This window comes from Scyliorhinus torazame, chromosome 17, assembly GCF_047496885.1.
Source record: "Scyliorhinus torazame isolate Kashiwa2021f chromosome 17, sScyTor2.1, whole genome shotgun sequence".
In the NCBI taxonomy this organism is placed as follows: domain Eukaryota; kingdom Metazoa; phylum Chordata; class Chondrichthyes; order Carcharhiniformes; family Scyliorhinidae; genus Scyliorhinus; species Scyliorhinus torazame.
Window position 1 is genome coordinate 1,186,263 of NC_092723.1, and position 20,614 is coordinate 1,206,876.

The following is a 20,614-nucleotide window of genomic DNA, read 5'->3' on the forward strand; positions in this document are numbered from 1 at the left end:
ACACACAGCAGGCAAAGTGGAACAGTTGTTAATTTTAAATCTGAGAGAGAGAGATTTTTGTTCAGCAAAGATATTAAGGGATATGGCCCACAGGCAGGTACTTGGAGTTAGGTCACAGGTCAGCCATGATCTCACTGACTGGTGGGGCAGGCTTGAAGGGGTGGCCATGGGTGTTTCTATGTTCCCATAACCACGCACCAGTTCCCTCTCCCTCAATCCTTCACTTCACCTTCGCCATAGACTTTAATTTTTTGAAAGTAATCTTTATTGTCACAAGCAGGCTGACATTAACACTGCAGTGATGTTACTGTGAAAATCCCCTCGTCGCCACATTCCGGTACACAGAGGGAGTATTGGGTACACAGAGGGAGAATTCAGAATGTCCAATTCACCTAACAACATGTCTTTCGGAACTTGTGGGAGGAAACCGGAGCACCCGGAGGAAACCCACGCAGACACGGGGAGAACGCGCAGCGTGAGCGTGATACCATGTAAGACATGCATGTGTCATGGGAGCCCTGCCCCGCCCCATCCTCCAAACCCCCCACCGAGTTAATCCTCCATGCCCAGGCTCATTCTATCCCTAACATCCATCAGACTGGGTTAGAGGCAGGTTGGAGTGTTTGTGCAAATGTGTTTAAAGGTGAGTGTATACATTGTTGTGCCCTAGCCCATAACTGCTGTATATGTGCTACACCAGCGCCGACTCAGGTGTTATCTAACTTTCTTATCTTACATGCTCTCCCACTCCTTCCAGGTGTAACCCCAGACAGCGCATCAGAAGTGGTGCGTGCCTCGTCCTTTGACCTGAGGTGCCCTTGGCAGCCGTCCTCTGGGGGGCCTGGGACTGGATGGACCAGGCTGACTTTCAGGTATCACACGTGGTGACGTATCAGCATGTTCTTCCCGCTGCCCATGAGATTGGCCTGTGTCAGGTGGGGAGAGATTTGGAATTGCTGAGATGTTCCAGAACCTCCCATGAGGGAGGCACCAGTATGGCCCCTATCACCTCCTCCTCTTTCAGAGTGCTCACTGGCCTCAGGTCTACTCCATGGGATGGAGGGGAGTCCAGAGTAAGCTCCAGAGGCATCAACATCACCTGGCACTGCTAGTCCTGGAGGCCTGCCCTCATCGGAGCCATGGTCTCAATGCCCTCGTCTGAGACTGGGTCATACCATTCAGCGAGTGAAACGTGCCCCTCACTGTCTCACTCATGTCCCTCCTTGAGTCTGTGATATGTCCCTCTGTGACTGGACAGGTCAGTTAGCGCCCGCTCAATGCTCTCGACACACTCAGCCATGACGCTTGTGCCTGGGCCAAGCTCTGGAGCGCTGCTGCAATATCTATCTGCATCCGGTACATGCCTGCCTGTGATCGGGATCCCTGTCCTGCCTCAGCCATTGACTGCACAGTGTGCTCCAACTCTTGATGTCTGGACCCATGGTTCTGACTTCTTGCCCCAGTCGTTCCACGGAGGTGCCACCTGTTCAGTATTGGCCTGGGGACCACACATTGTTGGCACCATCCCCAGTGCCTGAAGGTGGTTGGACTCCTCTAGCTGCACTGGAAAGTTACTGACACCCCCCCTCCTGTAAATCCTGGCTCTGTGTCTGCTTCTCCTCCAGTGATGGGATCATTTCTTCCGAAGCGCAACACCTGTCTGGACTACAGCTGTTTCCTGGGATCTGGCAGCCCTCCAAATGCCCGCTCCCTCTGAGTCCCTGCCTCCACCCGGTGTGCTGCAGCCTGTGTGACGTGCACACCGGAAGGTGACGCAGACACGGGGAGAGCGAATAAACTCCACACAGACAATGACCCGAGGCCGGAATTGAACCCACGTCCCTGGCACTGTGAGACAGCAGTGTTAACCCAGGTCCCTGGCTCTGTGAGACAGCAGTGTTAACCCGGGTCCCTGGCACTGTGAGACAGCAGTGTTAACCCGGGTCCCTGGCACTGTGAGACAGCAGTGTTAACCCGGGTCCCTGGCACTGTGAGACAGCAGTGTTAACCCGGGTCCCTGGCACTGTGAGACAGCAGTGTTAACCCGGGTCCCTGGCACTGTGAGACAGCAGTGTTAACCCGGGTCCCTGGCTCTGTGAGGCAGCAGTGTTAACCCTGGTCCCTGGCACTGTGAGACAGCAGTGTTAACCCGAGAACCTGGCACTGTGAGACAGCAGTGTTAACCCGGGTCCCTGGCACTGTGAGACAGCAGTGTTAACCCGGGTCCCTGGCACTGTGAGACAGCAGTGTTAACCCGGATCCCTGGCACTGTGAGACAGCAGTGTTAACCCGGGTCCCTGGCTCTGTGAGGCAGCAGCGTTAACCCTGGTCCCTGGCACTGTGAGACAGCAGTGTTAACCCGAGAACCTGGCACTGTGAGACAGCAGTGTTAACCCGGGTCCCTGGCACTGTGAGACAGCAGTGTTAACCCGGGTCCCTGGCACTGTGAGACAGCAGTGTTAACCCGGGTCCCTGGCACTGTGAGACAGCAGTGTTAACCCGGGTCCCTGGCTCTGTGAGGCAGCAGTGTTAACCCGGGTCCCTGGCACTGTGAGACAGCAGTGTTAACCCGAGAACCTGGCACTGTGAGACAGCAGTGTTAACCCGAGAACCTGGCACTGTGAGACAGCAGTGTTAACCCGGGTCCCTGGCTCAGTGAGACAGCAGTGTTAACCCGGGTCCCTGGCACTGTGAGACAGCAGTGTTAACCCGGGTCCCTGGCACTGTGAGACAGCAGTGTTAACCCGGGTCCCTGGTACCGTGAGACAGCAGTGTTAACTTGGGTCCCTGGCACTGTGAGACAGCAGTGTTAACCCGGGTCCCTGGCACTGTGAGGCAGCAGTGTTAAGCCGGGTCCCTGGCACTGTGAGACAGCAGTGTTAACCCGGGTCCCTGGCTCTGTGAGACAGCAGTGTTAACCCGGGTCCCTGGCACTGTGAGACAGCAGTGTTAACCCGGGTCCCTGGCACTGTGAGACAGCAGTGTTAACCCGGGTCCCTGGCACTGTGAGACAGCAGTGTTAACCCGGGTCCCTGGCACTGTGAGACAGCAGTGTTAACCCGGGTCCCTGGCACTGTGAGACAGCAGTGTTAACCCGGGTCCCTGGCACTGTGAGACAGCAGTGTTAACCCGGGTCCCTGGCACTGTGAGACAGCAGTGTTAACCCGGGTCCCTGGCACTGTGAGACAGCATTGTTAAGCCGGGTCCCTGGCACTGTGAGGCAGCAGTGCTAACCAATGTGCCCGGGTGATTACCCATCTGTCTGCAGACAGGAGAGAAGCTCATGAGGAAAATACAGATTCTTGTCCTATGATGCAAGTAGGCAATGTCCTCACCATCACTCCCCACACGTGTGCTGTGAAACTCACCATCAAACACAAGCAATGTGTCATTGTTTATCATGGCGTCGGCACTGGATGTAACATGTGTGTTCTTAGATGTTAAGAGTACCTTCGATGCATCTTCTCCCTCTACAGGCAGAGAACTTGGCTCAACATGTGAAGTATCTGTAGAAAAGAAAAAGGGGTGAAGACTTATTGATGACGATAAACCGTCGTAAATTTGAACATGAATTACTTGACCATAATGTCTGGGGTGTTGAAACTGGCTGAAGGTGCATTTGGTTGTGGAAAATGAGTCTAAGCTAAAATCAGTCATTGGATGCTGCTTTACCTCGGGTCAATCTTGCAGCCAGCCACACTTTCATAAACCTGTGGCCCTCCATTTGTTCTGACTCTCTCCCTGACATCCCTTAGTCTGTTTTGAGGAAATGAGCCCTCTCGGCAGTTAGCAAGGGTCAAGACGCAGTACATAAGCTGAAAGGGAGATTCAGGCAGATTTGAATGGTCCTGCATTGGCGGGAATTGGCTGTCTGTGTGAATTGTGTTGATTTACTGAGAGCAGGTGGAGGTTGAACAATATGGAAGATAAAAGATGAGGATGGGGGTGTGGGTGGCAGTAGTGACGGGAGGAAGTGAGAGGTGCTCAGTGTTAGAAGTGAGGACAAGAGCTGGTAAAGTGTGTCCTTGTGCCCATGGTGATGGGGAAAGAATTGATAGGCGGGTCAAGATGGAGCAAACATCTGACATTTCAAGAGGTGGTACTGAAGGACCTGCATTGATCTGTCCTGGCCAGTGAGTTTATGGATGTTTTCTGCATTGAATTCAAGCATTGGAATAACAATACACTGGTAACTTCCAAGTTGCCACATTCTCTTAATTATGGCATCAGATTTATTTTGCTTTTGGGAAAAGCATATCTCTCCAGGCCCTCTCAGCTACCATGACCACCAGGAAGATTTTGGAGGAGATATTTGTTATGATGCACTTTCAGAGACTTGTTTAGAAACCAAGTTGTGCAGAGAAGCTGCATGTTTGCAACTAGAACATAGAACATTACAGCGCAGTACAGGCCCTTCGGCCCTCGATGTTGCGCCGACCTGTGAAACCACTCTAAAGCCCATCTACACTATTCCCTTATCGTCCATATGTTTATCCAATGACCATTTAAATGCCCTTAATGTTGGCGAGTCCACGACTGTTGCAGGCAGGGCATTCCATGCCCTTACTACTCTCTGAGTAAAGAACCTACCTCTGACATCTGTCCTACATCTATCTCCCCTCAATTTAAAGCTATGTCCCCTCGTGCTAGACATCACCATCCGAGGAAAAAGGCTCTCACTGTCCACCCTATCTAATCCTCTGAGCGTCTTGTATGTCTCAATTAAGTCACCTCTTAACCTTCTTCTCTCTAACGAAAACAGCCTTAAGTCCCTCAGCCTTTACTCATAAGATCTTCCCTCCATACCAGGCAACATTCTGGTAAATCTCCTCTGCACCCTTTCCAATGCTGCCACATCCTTCCTATAATGCGGCGACCAGAATTGCACGCAATACTCCAAATGCGGCCGCACCAGAGTTTAGTACAGCTGCAACATGACCTCATGGCTCCGAAACTCAATCCCTCTACCAATAAAAGCTAACACACCGCACGCCTTCTTAACAACTCTATCAACCTGGGTGGCAACTTTCAGGGATCTATGTACATGGACACCGAGATCTCTCTGCTCATCCACACTGCCAAGAATCTTACCATTAGCCCAGTACTCTGTCTTCCTGTTACTTCTTCCAAAATGAATCACCTCACACTTTTCTGCATTAAACTCCATTTGCCACCTCTCAGCCCAGCGCTGCAGCTTATCTATGTCCCTCTGTAACTTGTAACATCCTTCCACACATTCCACAACTCCACCGACTTTAGTGTCATCTTCAAATTTACTCACCCATCCTTCTACGCCCTCCTCCAGGTCATTTATAAAAATGACAAACAGCAGTGGCCCCAAAACAGATCCTTGTGGTACACCACTAGTAACTGAACTCCAGGCTGAACATTTCCCATCAACCACCACCCACTGTCTTCTTACAGCCATCTCTTTTCTGATCCAAACTGCTAAATCACCCTGAATCCCATGCCTCCGTATTTTCAGCAGTAGCCATGGGGAACCTTATCAAACGCTTTACTGAAATCCATATACACCACATCAACTGCTTTACCCTCATCCATCTGTTTGGTCACCTTCTCAAAGAACTCATTAAGGTTTGTGAGGCACGACCTACCCTTCACAAAACCGTGTTGACTATCCCTAATCAAATTATTCCTTTCTAGATGATTATAAATCCTATCTCTTACCAAGATTTTGCCCACAACAGAAGTAAGGCTCACTGGTCTATAGTTACCGGGGTTGTCTCTACTCCCCTTCTTGAACAAGGGGACAACATTTGCTATCCTCCAGTCTTCTGGCTCTATTCCTGTGGACAATGACGACATAAAGATCCACGCCAAAGGCTCAGCAATCTCCTCCCTAGCTTCCCAGAGAATCCTAGGTAAATCCCATCCGGCCCAGGGGACTTATCTATTTTCACACTTTCCAGAATTGTTAACACCTCCCCCTTATGAACCTCAAGCCCTTCTAGTCTAGTCTAGTAGCCTGTATCTCAGTATTCTCCTCGACAACATTGTCTTTTTCTTGCGTGAATATTGACGAAAAATATTCATTTAGCACCTCTCCTATCTCCTCTGACTCCACACACAACTTCCCATTACTGTCCATGACTGGCCCTACTCTTACCCAATTCATTCTTTTATTCCTGACATACCTATAGAAAGCTTTAGGGTTATCCTTGATCCTACCTGCCAAAGACTTCTCATGTCCCCTCCTGGCTCTTCTTAGCTCTCTCTTTAGGTCCTTCCTAGCTAACTTGCAACTCTCGAGCGCCCTAAATGAACCTTCACGTCTCATCTTTACATAAGCCTCCTTCTTCCTCTTGACAAGTGATTCAACAACTTTAGTAAACAACGGTTCCCTCGCTCAACCACTTCCTCCCTGCCAGACAGGTACATATGTACCAAGGACACGCAGTAGCTGTTCCTTTAACAAGCTCCACATTTCAATTGTGTCCTTCCCCTGCAGTTTCCTTCCCCATCCTATGCATGCCAAGTCTTGCCTCATCGCATCATAATTGCCTTTCCCCCAGCTATAACTCTTGCCCTGCGGTATATACCTATCCCTTTCCATCGCTAAAGTAAACGTAACTGAATTGTGGTCACTATCACCAAAGTGCTCACCTACCTCCAAATCTAACACCTGTCCTGGTTCATTACCCAGTACCAAATCCAATATGGCCTCGCCTCTCGTTGGCCTACCTACATACTGTGTCAGGAAACCCTCCTGCACACATTGGACAAAAACGGACCCATCTAAAGTACTCGAACTATAGCATTTCCAGTCAATATTTGGAAAGTTAAAGACCCCCATAACAACTACCCTGTTACTTTCGCTCCTATCCAGAATCATCTTTGCAATCCTTTCCTCTACATCCTCTACAGGGCAGCACGGTAGCATTGTGAATAGCACAATTGCTTCGCAGCTACAGCGTCCCAGGTTCGATTCCGGCTTGGGTCACTGTCTGTGCGGAGTCTGCACATCTTCCCCGTGTGTCCATGGGTTTCCTCCGGGTGCTCCGGTTTCCTCCCACAGTCGAAAGATGTGCAGGTTAGGTGGATTGGCCGTGCTAAATTGCCCTTAGTGTCCAAAATTGCCCTTAGTGTTGGGTGGGGTTACTGGGTTATGGGGATAGGGTGTAGGTGTTGACTTTGGGTAGGGTGCTCTTTCCAAGAGCCGGTGCAGACTTGATGGGCCGAATGGCCTCCTTCTGCACTGTAAATTCTATGATAATCTATGATAATCTCTGGAACTTTTCGGAGGCCTATAGAAAACTCCCAACAGGGTGACCTCTACTTTCCTGTTTCTAACCTCAGCCCATCCTATCTCAGTAGACGAGTCCTCATCAAACGTCCTTTCTGCCACTGTAATACTGTCGTTGACTAACAATGCCACCCCTCCCCCTCTTTTACCACCTTCCCTGAGCTTACTGAAATATCTAAATCCCGGAACCTGCAACAACCATTCCTGTCCCTGCTCTATCCATGTCTCCGAAATGGCCACAACATCGAAGTCCAAGGTACCAACCCATGCTGCAAGTTCACCCACCTTATTCCGGATGCTCCTGGCATTGAAGAAGACACACTTTAAACCACCTTCCTGCCTGCCGGTACACTCCTGCAACTTTGAAACCTTACTCATGACCTCACTACACTCAACCTCCTGTATACTGGAGCTACAATTCAGGTTCCCAACCCCCTGCTGAATTAGTTTAAACCCTCCCGAAGAACATTAGCAAATTTTCCCCCCAGGATATTGGTACCCCTCTGATCCAGGTGTACACCATCCTGTTTGTAGAGGTCCCACCTACCCCAGAATGAGCCCTAATTATCCAGGTATCTGAAACCCTCCCTCGTGCACCATCCCTGTAGCCACGTGTTCAACTGCTCTCTATCCCTATTCCTCATCTCGCTAGCACGTGGCACGGGTAACAACCCAGAGATAATAACTCTGTTTGTTCTCGCTCTAAGTTTCCACCCTATCTCCCTGAATTCCTGCCTTACATCCCTATTCCTTTTCCTACCTATGTCGTTGGTGCCTATGTGGACCACGACTTGGGGCTGCTCCCCCTACCCCTTAAGGATCTCGAAAACACAATCCGAGACATCACGCACCCTGGCACCTGGGAGGCAACACACCAACCGCGAGTCTCTCTCGTTCCCACAGAATCTCCTATCTATCCCCCTAACTATGGAGTCTCCAATGGCTAATGCTCAACCCTTATCCGCCCTTCCCTTCTGAGTAACAGGGACAGACTCTGTGCCAGAGACCTGTACCCCATGGCTTACCCCTGGTAAGTTGTCCCCCCCAACAGTATCCAAAGCGGTATACTTGTTACTAAGGGGAATGACCACAGGGAATCCCTGTACTGACTGCTTCCTCCCAGCCCCTCTCACCGTCACCCATCTATCTTCATTCTTCGGAGTAACTACATCTCTGAAGCTTCTATCTATGACCACCTCTGCCTCCCGAATGATCCGAAGTTCATCCAACTCCAGCTCCAGTTCCGTAATGCGGTTTCTGAGGAGTTGGAGATGGGTGCACTTCCCACAGATGAAATCAGCAGGGACACTGACGGCGGCCCTCACCTCAAACATTCTGCAGGAGAAACATTGCACTGCCTTCCCTGCCATCCCCTCTGGATAAAACAAGAAAAAGAAAGAAAGAGCTTACCTGATATTCACTCAACACCTTAGGTTAGAGGAGGTGGAATGGTGGGGGACACTACGAGTGTAGTGTCTCGGGTTTAGCAACCGCCCAACTTATATACAGGTACTACACACCTTCCCAGAAATCCCCATTCGACTTCCGGTTTCCTGCTGCTCTGAAACAAACAACAAAACAAAAAACACAACTCCGAAAAAAAAAAAATCGTTAAAAAAACAAAGGCCGCTTCTCCTGAACGGTAAGTTTTTAAAGCGGGAAACTTACCTTCCCGACAGACCCCTGGCTACTGCTCTCGCTGCTACCGCTGAACAATGGAAGCTTTTTTTTTCAGCACAGATTTATTTACGAGTATGAAGTTACAGTCAGCTATCATGAACAAAATGGATGAACACAACATCCATATTGGACTCAAAAACCTAGATGAAATATAGTTAGCTTTAATTGATAACCTGTGCTAAGTCTGCAAGAGGGTTTATTTGCACTACACATCTTAAACTGAATTCTAGGAAGTTATGAAAAGCATACGCTGTATTTGTCGTCTTCTCAAGCTTTCAAAGCAAGTATAGAATCTTGTCATTTCTTTGAGTCACGGCAAGAAACAAACTGGACTTTAAAACCAAGTGACACCGAACCTATCCTGGCTCAAGCACAGTGGGCTAGACCTAAATCTGGCAAGAATTTTAAAATTATAACCATTTCTTTAAACATATAACCCTCATGTGATCCAAACGCAGTTGATTGAGTCACTCACATCAGATTACGTAAAACCTTTCCCAGTTCTGCTTGTCCAAATTCACAAGATGAATGGATAAATATGACCTCACTAGGGCCCCCATGTTCTTAATCTTCTCAATATACTATTACTTGATGTCATACAGAGCAACAAAGACTAGAATGGTCAATACTTGATTTCAAATGTCAAATTTTTCTAATCATGCGAAGACCTAGACAACTTAGCATTTTAAAGCTTAAATTGATAACATTTCTACTGTAGATGAACTTTTATAAACAGTTTTTATTAAAAATTCTTGGTATAAAAATCCCTTTTTCTTTTTGCAAGCTTCTGCATGAAAGAAAAAAGTTTGATCACAATAACTCTCTGCTGTTTTGGAAAAAAATCCAATTCCTCCATCAGATAGTAGTTCTAAATATAGAACTAGTTCTAAAATATGTCTGCCTGGGAGAACTGGGCAGCACGGTAGCATTGTGAATAGCACAATTGCTTCGCAGCTACAGCGTCCCAGGTTCGATTCCGGCTTGGGTCACTGTCTGTGCGGAGTCTGCACATCTTCCCCGTGTGTCCATGGGTTTCCTCCGGGTGCTCCGGTTTCCTCCCACAGTCGAAAGATGTGCAGGTTAGGTGGATTGGCCGTGCTAAATTGCCCTTAGTGTCCAAAATTGCCCTTAGTGTTGGGTGGGGTTACTGGGTTATGGGGATAGGGTGTAGGTGTTGACTTTGGGTAGGGTGCTCTTTCCAAGAGCCGGTGCAGACTTGATGGGCCGAATGGCCTCCTTCTGCACTGTAAATTCTATGATAATCTATGATAATCTCTGGAACTTTTCGGAGGCCTATAGAAAACTCCCAACAGGGTGACCTCTACTTTCCTGTTTCTAACCTCAGCCCATCCTATCTCAGTAGACGAGTCCTCATCAAACGTCCTTTCTGCCACTGTAATACTGTCGTTGACTAACAATGCCACCCCTCCCCCTCTTTTACCACCTTCCCTGAGCTTACTGAAATATCTAAATCCCGGAACCTGCAACAACCATTCCTGTCCCTGCTCTATCCATGTCTCCGAAATGGCCACAACATCGAAGTCCAAGGTACCAACCCATGCTGCAAGTTCACCCACCTTATTCCGGATGCTCCTGGCATTGAAGAAGACACACTTTAAACCACCTTCCTGCCTGCCGGTACACTCCTGCAACTTTGAAACCTTACTCATGACCTCACTACACTCAACCTCCTGTATACTGGAGCTACAATTCAGGTTCCCAACCCCCTGCTGAATTAGTTTAAACCCTCCCGAAGAACATTAGCAAATTTTCCCCCCAGGATATTGGTACCCCTCTGATCCAGGTGTACACCATCCTGTTTGTAGAGGTCCCACCTACCCCAGAATGAGCCCTAATTATCCAGGTATCTGAAACCCTCCCTCGTGCACCATCCCTGTAGCCACGTGTTCAACTGCTCTCTATCCCTATTCCTCATCTCGCTAGCACGTGGCACGGGTAACAACCCAGAGATAATAACTCTGTTTGTTCTCGCTCTAAGTTTCCACCCTATCTCCCTGAATTCCTGCCTTACATCCCTATTCCTTTTCCTACCTATGTCGTTGGTGCCTATGTGGACCACGACTTGGGGCTGCTCCCCCTACCCCTTAAGGATCTCGAAAACACAATCCGAGACATCACGCACCCTGGCACCTGGGAGGCAACACACCAACCGCGAGTCTCTCTCGTTCCCACAGAATCTCCTATCTATCCCCCTAACTATGGAGTCTCCAATGGCTAATGCTCAACCCTTATCCGCCCTTCCCTTCTGAGTAACAGGGACAGACTCTGTGCCAGAGACCTGTACCCCATGGCTTACCCCTGGTAAGTTGTCCCCCCCAACAGTATCCAAAGCGGTATACTTGTTACTAAGGGGAATGACCACAGGGAATCCCTGTACTGACTGCTTCCTCCCAGCCCCTCTCACCGTCACCCATCTATCTTCATTCTTCGGAGTAACTACATCTCTGAAGCTTCTATCTATGACCACCTCTGCCTCCCGAATGATCCGAAGTTCATCCAACTCCAGCTCCAGTTCCGTAATGCGGTTTCTGAGGAGCTGGAGATGGGTGCACTTCCCACAGATGAAATCAGCAGGGACACTGACGGCGGCCCTCACCTCAAACATTCTGCAGGAGAAACATTGCACTGCCTTCCCTGCCATCCCCTCTGGATAAAACAAGAAAAAGAAAGAAAGAGCTTACCTGATATTCACTCAACACCTTAGGTTAGAGGAGGTGGAATGGTGGGGGACACTACGAGTGTAGTGTCTCGGGTTTAGCAACCGCCCAACTTATATACAGGTACTACACACCTTCCCAGAAATCCCCATTCGACTTCCGGTTTCCTGCTGCTCTGAAACAAACAACAAAACAAAAAACACAACTCCGAAAAAAAAAAAATCGTTAAAAAAACAAAGGCCGCTTCTCCTGAACGGTAAGTTTTTAAAGCGGGAAACTTACCTTCCCGACAGACCCCTGGCTACTGCTCTCGCTGCTACCGCTGAACAATGGAAGCTTTTTTTTTCAGCACAGATTTATTTACGAGTATGAAGTTACAGTCAGCTATCATGAACAAAATGGATGAACACAACATCCATATTGGACTCAAAAACCTAGATGAAATATAGTTAGCTTTAATTGATAACCTGTGCTAAGTCTGCAAGAGGGTTTATTTGCACTACACATCTTAAACTGAATTCTAGGAAGTTATGAAAAGCATACGCTGTATTTGTCGTCTTCTCAAGCTTTCAAAGCAAGGATAGAATCTTGTCATTTCTTTGAGTCACGGCAAGAAACAAACTGGACTTTAAAACCAAGTGACACCGAACCTATCCTGGCTCAAGCACAGTGGGCTAGACCTAAATCTGGCAAGAATTTTAAAATTATAACCATTTCTTTAAACATATAACCCTCATGTGATCCAAACGCAGTTGATTGAGTCACTCACATCAGATTACGTAAAACCTTTCCCAGTTCTGCTTGTCCAAATTCACAAGATGAATGGATAAATATGACCTCACTAGGGCCCCCATGTTCTTAATCTTCTCAATATACTATTACTTGATGTCATACAGAGCAACAAAGACTAGAATGGTCAATACTTGATTTCAAATGTCAAATTTTTCTAATCATGCGAAGACCTAGACAACTTAGCATTTTAAAGCTTAAATTGATAACATTTCTACTGTAGATGAACTTTTATAAACAGTTTTTATTAAAAATTCTTGGTATAAAAATCCCTTTTTCTTTTTGCAAGCTTCTGCATGAAAGAAAAAAGTTTGATCACAATAACTCTCTGCTGTTTTGGAAAAAAATCCAATTCCTCCATCAGATAGTAGTTCTAAATATAGAACTAGTTCTAAAATATGTCTGCCTGGGAGAACTGGGCAGCACGGTAGCACTGTGGATAGCACAATTGCTTCACAGCTCCAGGGTCCCAGGTTCGATTCCGGCTTGGGTCACTGTCTGTGTGGAGTCTGCACATCCTCCCCGTGTGTGCGTGGGTTTCCTCCGGGTGCTCCGGTTTCCTCTCACAGTCCAAAGATGTGGAGGTTAGGTGGATTAGCCATGGTAAATTGCCCTTAGTGTCCAAAATTGCCCTTAGTGTTGGGTGGGGTTACTGGGTTATGGGGATAGGGTGGAGGTGTTGACCTTGGGTAGGGTGCTCTTCCCAAGAGCCGGTGCAGGCTCGATGGGCCAAATGGCCTCCTTCTACACTGTAAATTCTATGATAATCTATTACTCTGCTGTGTTGCCCTTTAGTATGATCCCAGACAGACCCCCGTGGCGAGGGCACTGGACCCAAACCCCAATATTTTAGTTTATTTGTAAGACTGTGCAGAAAGTCTGATTGGCTCCAGGAGAGTTTGCATGAAAAAATAGGGCCTGAGAATTTTTAAAATAAAACTTTATTATGAATATAACATTAAACTTTTTAATTCTACACCTGAAAATAACAGTTTACAATTACTCCGTAAACACTAATCTCAATTTCCCATTTAAAAACAAGGAAAGATCCAGCTATCAATCTATCTTACTGTGGGAGAAGTGTGGGCTCAGCGTCAGGCAGATCAGAATTCAACTCCTCTCTCCAAAACTGTCTCCAAAAACTACCTCTCTAAAGCTTTCAAAATACCTCTCAGAATTCCTTAGCTCCACCCAGCAACAACCTAATTTCCCCGAACTGGAAAACAAATGATCTCTGCAGGCTGCAAAGCACATTAACTCCCCAGGGACTTCCCCAGGCAAACCACAGTCCATTAGCCCAGACTGAAAAACATATTCCTTTGTCAATTTCACCTTCTGGCTGCGAAAGGCACCCAGGCCCTGCAAAACAGAATTATTTTTAAAACAACATGTCCACTGCCATCAAACACACCCTAACCCCAGGCTTTTAATTCTTAAATTGCCCAATACTTGGAATCCATTATTCCTCAAGTCATCCACTCCAATCCCACATGCCCATCTCTGGCCACCCCCTACTACTCCCCCCGGCCCTGGCAGAAGCCCCCCGGCCAGCAGCAGAATAGACAGCAAACTATGACGATGTTGGACAATTTCCGTAGCCCCTCTCTCTCCCTCAGCAGCCACCACGCTGGCTTCACAATTTTTTTAAAGCACAAATGAACCTCGCCGTCGGGAACTCGGCCCACCGGACTGGGAGAATCGCGGAGGCCCCGGAGAATAGCGGGTCAGGATCGCTAATGGTCTGCAAACGGTGTTTATTGTACATGCGGAGTGGAACACATTGACGCCTCTGTCAAGGCGATGGAGGATTGCGATTTGCCGTAAACCGACCGCCCGCCGCGATTTCGGGTTCAAATCCGATTCTCCCCTAAATCGCCTTTCCCGATTCCGGCTGCAGCAAAAATTTAATAAGTTGAGGACATGATTTAATGGGACAGGTTCTAAGTGCTGTGTTGAGTGAGGAATCCCGCGAGCCCCTTGACGGATCTAACGTTAATTAGAGCCACAAATGATTCCACATGTGTTTCTCCGTGGAATCGACTGTTCCGCTGATTCGTGTGGACCTTTGCTCGGCAGCTCCTCGCTAACAAGTGGGAGCAGCACATAATGGACACACATCAAACATCACACAGTCATACACTGTGTATAACAGCTCCACCTTTGGAATGCCTACCCGTTTCAGCAACCCCCCCCCCCCCGCCCCCCGCCCTCCCCTTCAGTCCTTCTTCAGGCCTCACTCCTTTGCACCAACCTGGCACCTCAGACTCCGAGCCTGGCCTCTTCCTTGCTGTGTGCCAAGAGGGTTCCTTCAAGGGAGCTGGGGGTTGGGAGGACTTGGGTTGGGCTGGAGGGGCTCAGGTGGGGGCCTTTCCCAGGATGGGGGTCATTGGCAGGTCTTCCTATTCTTCACCTTGAAAATCAGTAAACTGTCCTTCAGCATGTCAAGATGAATGATCTGTGAGAACAAAGCCAAAGTCTTTTGTCTGTCGCCCTTCAACTTTTAAACTCTCTCCCATCACATCAAGTTCAACAATCCGTGAGATGAAGGTAAAAGTCTTCCCATTCATGTGGTGGAAACCTTTGAAGTGCTTTTATAGCAGTTAATTTCATTACCTTTTAACATTTTCAAGCCCATGTGCATGCTTGGAAGCTTAAAAGCTTTGAACTGCATTGTTTACATTCAATTTCATGATCCATTGCCATTTCCAAGCCTCTTGATTGATAGGTCCAGGCAATTTCAAAGGAAGCATTACTGTTGTTTATTTATGGATCTTGACAGGGGTCCATTAACTCTAAAGTACATCCTTTTTCGAGCCTCTTTCTGACCACAGTTATTTTTAAAAGAGGTTCATAAATCTCATAGAATTTACAGTGCTGAAGGAGGCCATTCGGCCCATCGAGTCTGCACCGGCTCTTGGAAAGAGCACCCTACCCAAGGTCAACACCTCCACCCTATCCCCATAACGCAGTAACTCCACCCAACACTAAGGGCAATTTTGGACACTAAGGTCAATTTATCACGGCCAATCCACCTAACCTGCACATCTTTGGACTGTGGGAGGAAACCGGAGCACCCGGAGGAAACCCACGCACACATGGGGAGGATGTGCAGACTCCGCACAGACAGTGACCCAAGCCGGAATCGAACCTGGGACCCTGGAGCTGTGAAGCAATTGTGCTAACCACAATGCTACCGTGCTGCCCAGCTTCTGAGAAAGGCAAGGTGCTGGGGCAACACTCAGACAGAACATTCCCAAATTGGGACCCTGTTCATAACCCCCAACCTGAGCTCCTACAGCACAGCCCAAGCTCCCCCTACCTCCCCAAAGAACACACCTCAGCACCCTGGAGGCAAGTGTAGGGAGGATACTCACCGCCTTGCCCTCCCTCAGCATGCAAGGTGCCAGGTCCACGATTGTCAGGATTTGCACAAATCCACGCCGGGGTTCACCTGACTGGGGGATAGCTGGAGCATCCCAGGAAGCCAGTGAATCGGGCTTCCTGCCCGATAGTGATATTTAAATCAGCTTTAAGTCGTTGTTTACAGGTTCCCGCTGGCTCTCGGCAGGAACCATAAGATCATAAGACAAAGGAGCAGAATCAGGCTACTCGGCCCATCGAGTCTGCTCCGCCATTCAATCATGGCTGATATGTTTCTCATCCCCATTCTCCTGCCTTCTCCCCATAACCCCTGATCCCCTTATTAATCAAGAGCCTATCTATCTCTGTCTTAAAGACACTCAGTGATTTGGCCTCCACAGCCTTCTGCGGCAAAGAGTTCCACAGATTCACCACCATCTGGCTGAAGAAATTCCTCCTCATCTCTGTTTTAAAGGATCGTCCCTTTAGTCTGAGATGGTGTCCTCTGCTTCTAGTTTTTAATACAAGTGGAAACATCCTCTCCACGTCCACTCTATCCAGGCCTCGCAGTACCCTGTAAGTTTCAATAAGATCCCCTCTCACCCTTCTAAACACCAATGAGTACAGACCCAGAGTCCGCAAATGTTCCTCATACGACAAGTTCTTCATTCCAGGGATCATTCTTGTGAACCTCCTCTGGACCCTTTCCAAGGCCAGCACATCCTTCCTTAGATACGTGGCCCAAAACTGCGCACAACCAACAGAGGGCAGGAGTGAAGAAGTGACTGAGGAGGATTCTGGGAGAAGTCAGCTCGTTCACCGTGACTAAGAAGGGGGTCACGGAGGAGGAGCCGGTGTCAAAGAACAATAAAGCCCCAAACATCACATTGCTGCAGTGTTTCCATCTGTCCCTCCTCCTCAAACCAAAGAGAGAGAGAGAGAGGCTGTTAGATAATTGTTTGTGGTTTAGAAACAGCAGAATCTCAGCAATGTGCAGCATCTTGATCGGCAAAGGTGGCAGGGACTCTGGGAAAGTTTGTGATGTGTGTTGCCTGCAAGATGTGGGAGGTTTTGGATCCACAAGATATCCGGGACTGTCATATCTGCAAGTAGTGCCAGAGGATAACGGTTCTTGAACAACATGTGGCTGATTTAGATCAGCGACTCTCTTCACTGCGCACTGTACAAGAGGGAGAGAAGCTTCTGGAACAGTCATACCCGAGGGTGGGCACTCCGCAGTGATAGGCAGGCAAGGAGGAGTGTAGGGATGGCAGGAGAGTGGGTGACCATTCGGCCAAAGGAAGAGAGACAGCAGGTGCAGGAAACCCAGGAGCCCTAGGAGCTGTCTAACAGTTATGAAAGTTTAGATACCGATGACGTTAGTAACATGACTGAATCAGGCCGAGATGACTCGAGGAAAACCACAGTACCGTGGTGCCTGTGGCTACTCTGGGAAAAGAGAGGGAGGCTGGTCGGCAGGTTAGAAAGGTGGTAGTAGTGGGTGACTCAATATTTTGAGGGATAGACAGTTTAGTTTGCAGCCGAGATAGTGAGTCCCGTTTGGCCTGTTGCCTCCCGGGTGAAAGGGCTCGGGACATAACAGATCGGCTGGACAAACCTCTGGAAAGGAAGGGTAAACGGCCAGCGGTTTTGGTTCATGTGGGAAGCAATAATACAGGGAGGGACAGTTTCCAGATCCTGCAGGCCCAGTTTCAGGAGTTGGGGAGTAGGTTGGAACGCGGGACCCCAGGGTGGGAATCTCAGAAATACTACCTGTGCCCCGGGCTTCACCATTTAGACAAAGGCCAATCAGGAAGGTAAATGCGTGGCTTGAGAGGTGGTGTCGAAGGGAGGGGGTTAGATTTGTGGGACATTGGGATCAGTTTTGGGAAAGGAGAAAGCTGTTTAGACGAGATGGGCTTCGTCTGAGCTGAAATGGAACCAATCTCCTGGCGGAGAGAGTAGATAGTGTAGTGGGGGCGGATTTAAACTTGTGGGGGGGTGACTAATGGGCCTAGTTTTAGAAGCACCAGTGAGGGCAAAAGAGAGAAGATAATAATAATCTTTATTATTGTCACAAGCAGGCTTACATTAACACTGCAATGAAGTTACTGTGAAAAGCCCCTAGTCGCCACACTCTGGCGCCTGTTCGGGTACACAGAGGGAGAATTCAGATTGTCCAATTCACCTAACAGCACGTCTTTCAGGACCTGTGGGAGGAAACCAGAGCACCCGGAGGAAACCCACGCAGACACGGGGAGAATGTTCAGACTCCACACAGACAGTGACCCAAGCCGGGAATCGGGAGGCATCAGTGCTAACCTCTGTGTTACTATGCAGCCCAAATGGGGAATAGGGAAAAGGAAGTGAGAAAGGCTCGAGTGTTGACTGTGAACAAAGAAATAGTCGCCTCCCAAAGGGCAAGAAAGAGATAAGGGCAGGGTTAAATTGTATGTATGTAAATGCATTGAGTAAGGGTGACACTGTGGCACAGTGGTTAGCACTGCTGGCAAACGCCATCAAGAATCCAGGTTCGAACCGTGCCCCGGGTCACTGTCTGTGTGGAATTTGCACATTCTTCCCGTGTCTTCGTCGGTCTCACCCCCACAATTCAAAGATGTGCAGGTTCGGTGGATTGGGGGATAAATTGCCTCTTAATTGGAATTTTAAAAAAAATAAATGCACGGAATATAGTGATCAACATTGGAGAACTGGAAGCAGAGATTGCTCTGGGGGATATGACATTGACAGAAACGTGGCTCAAGCCAGAACAGGACTGGGTACTGAACATCCCGGGTTATCAGGTTTTTAGCAGGAACAGGGTGGGTAAAAAGGGGGGAGGTGGAGCAGTCTCACTCAGAGATAGTATCAGAGCTCTTGGATGAGATGCAGTTCCTGAATTAGAATCTCGATGGTTGGAGGTGAGAAACAGGAAGGGAGCAGTGACTTTGTTTGGTATTTACTATAGACCTCCAAATAGTGGGGAGGAAGTGGAAGAGAGCAGATTATGTAGAAGTAGGCAGATTATGGAAACCTGTAGGGGAAGTAGGGTTGTGATAGTTGAGAATTTCAATTATCCTACGGTGGACTGGGAAAAGGGTGTGGGGCACAGAAATGGAGAAATTCCTGCAGTGTGTGCAGGAGAACTTTCTGGAATAGTACATTTGCAGTCCTACCAGGGAGCAAGCTGAGCAGGATCTGGTCCCAGGAAATGAGGCAGCGCTGGTGGAGAATGGCAGAGTGCGGGAGCCATTGGGAAGTAGCGATCATAATATAATATGATTCAATATTAAGTAGTGAAAGGATAAAAGTCAGTCATGGATTAAGATCCCAGACCGGAAAAGGGCAAACTTTAGGGGTCTAAAAGTTGAACTGGAGCAGGTTGATTGGAAACACATTTAATAATAATATAATAATAATAATTTTGGTGGATAAAACAGTGGATGAAAAATGGGAAACTTTCAAAGGAGAGATGAATAAGGTGCAAGCTAGGTACGTACCCATGAGAAATAAATACGGGGTATCCAAAGTTAGAGTAACCTGGAGCACTGAGGATATCGATGATAAAATAAGGAAGAAAAAAATGACATATGATGTATGACCAGGGCTCACAATTTCAGGATCGTCACTAAGACAGTTCGGAGTGAGATGAGGAGAAACTTCTTTACCCAGAGAGTTGTTGGGGTTTGGAATGCGCTGCCTGGGAGAGTGGTGGAGGTGGATTCCATAGGAGGTTTCAAAAGAGAGCTGGATATATATTTGAAAGGGGTTAATTTAGAGGCTTCGGAGATGGGGCTGGGGAATGGGACTAGCTGGGTAACTGTTTCGGGAGCCGGTGCAGACATAAGACCACAAGACCATAAGGCATAGGAGTGGAAGTAAGGCCATTCGGCCCATCGAGTCCACTCCACCATTCAATCATGGCTGATTTCAACTCCATTTACCCGCTCTCTCTCCATAGCCCTTACTTCCTCGCGAAATCAAGAATTTATCAACTTCTGTCTTAAAGACACTCAACGTCCCGGCCTCCACCGCCCTCTGTGGCAATGAATTCCACAGACCCACCACTCTCTAGCTGAAGAAATTTCTCCTCATCTCTGTTCTAAAGTGACTCCCTTTTATTCTAAGGCTGTGCCCCCGGGTCCTAGTCTCCCCTGTTAATGGAAACAACTTCCCTACATCCACCCTATCTAAGCCATTCATTATCTTGTAAGTTTCTATTAAATCTCCCCTCAACCTCCTAAACTCCAATGAATATAGTCCCAGGATCCTCAGACGTTCATCGTATGTTAGGCCTACCATTCCTGGGTTCATCCGTGTGAATCTCCGCTGGACCCGCTCCAGTGCCAGTATGTCCTTCCTGAGGTGTGGGGCCCAAAATTGCTCACAGTATTAATGATGGGCCGAATGGCATCCTTCTGTGCTGTAAATAACAAAGCCTTGCCGGGGCTCCTTGGCAGACCAGGAGACTCGCAACAGGTTTGATGTGCACGTCAATCCCATTTTTAGCCTCACGCTGATTCAACAGGCCATCGCAATCCTCGTCTCTGGCTAGTGGCCCCAGAGTGACCCCCACTTTGTCCTGAACTAGAGCTTCCAGAAGTTTCTCTACCACTGAAGTCAAACTGATTGGTCAGTTGTTGATGGCTTTATCTTTGCATTTTGTTGTGAAGAAGGGTGTGATGTTCACACATCTCCCACCCTCCTGCACCACCCCTGTGTTGAGGAAGGTTTGTGAATGTGTTTGTGTGAATTTCTGACTGTTATTTTAGCAAAGGATTTCAAATAATAAATATAACCAATGTCTGACCTATATGTGGAATTAATAAAGAAAAAAGCACAA

The 20,614-nt window shown here is 48.1% G+C and overlaps 1 protein-coding gene across 1 annotated transcript in view; it reads right to left on the reverse strand.

The window, feature by feature from the left end:
• LOC140394546 (uncharacterized) overlaps positions 1-20,614 on the reverse strand; it is a 71,152-nt gene that overhangs the window by 34,795 nt on the left and 15,743 nt on the right. Inside the window, exon 5 of the mRNA XM_072481904.1 lies at positions 3,369-3,506. Coding sequence (XP_072338005.1) covers positions 3,369-3,506 — 138 coding nt within the window. The remainder of the gene's footprint in view (positions 1-3,368; positions 3,507-20,614) is intronic.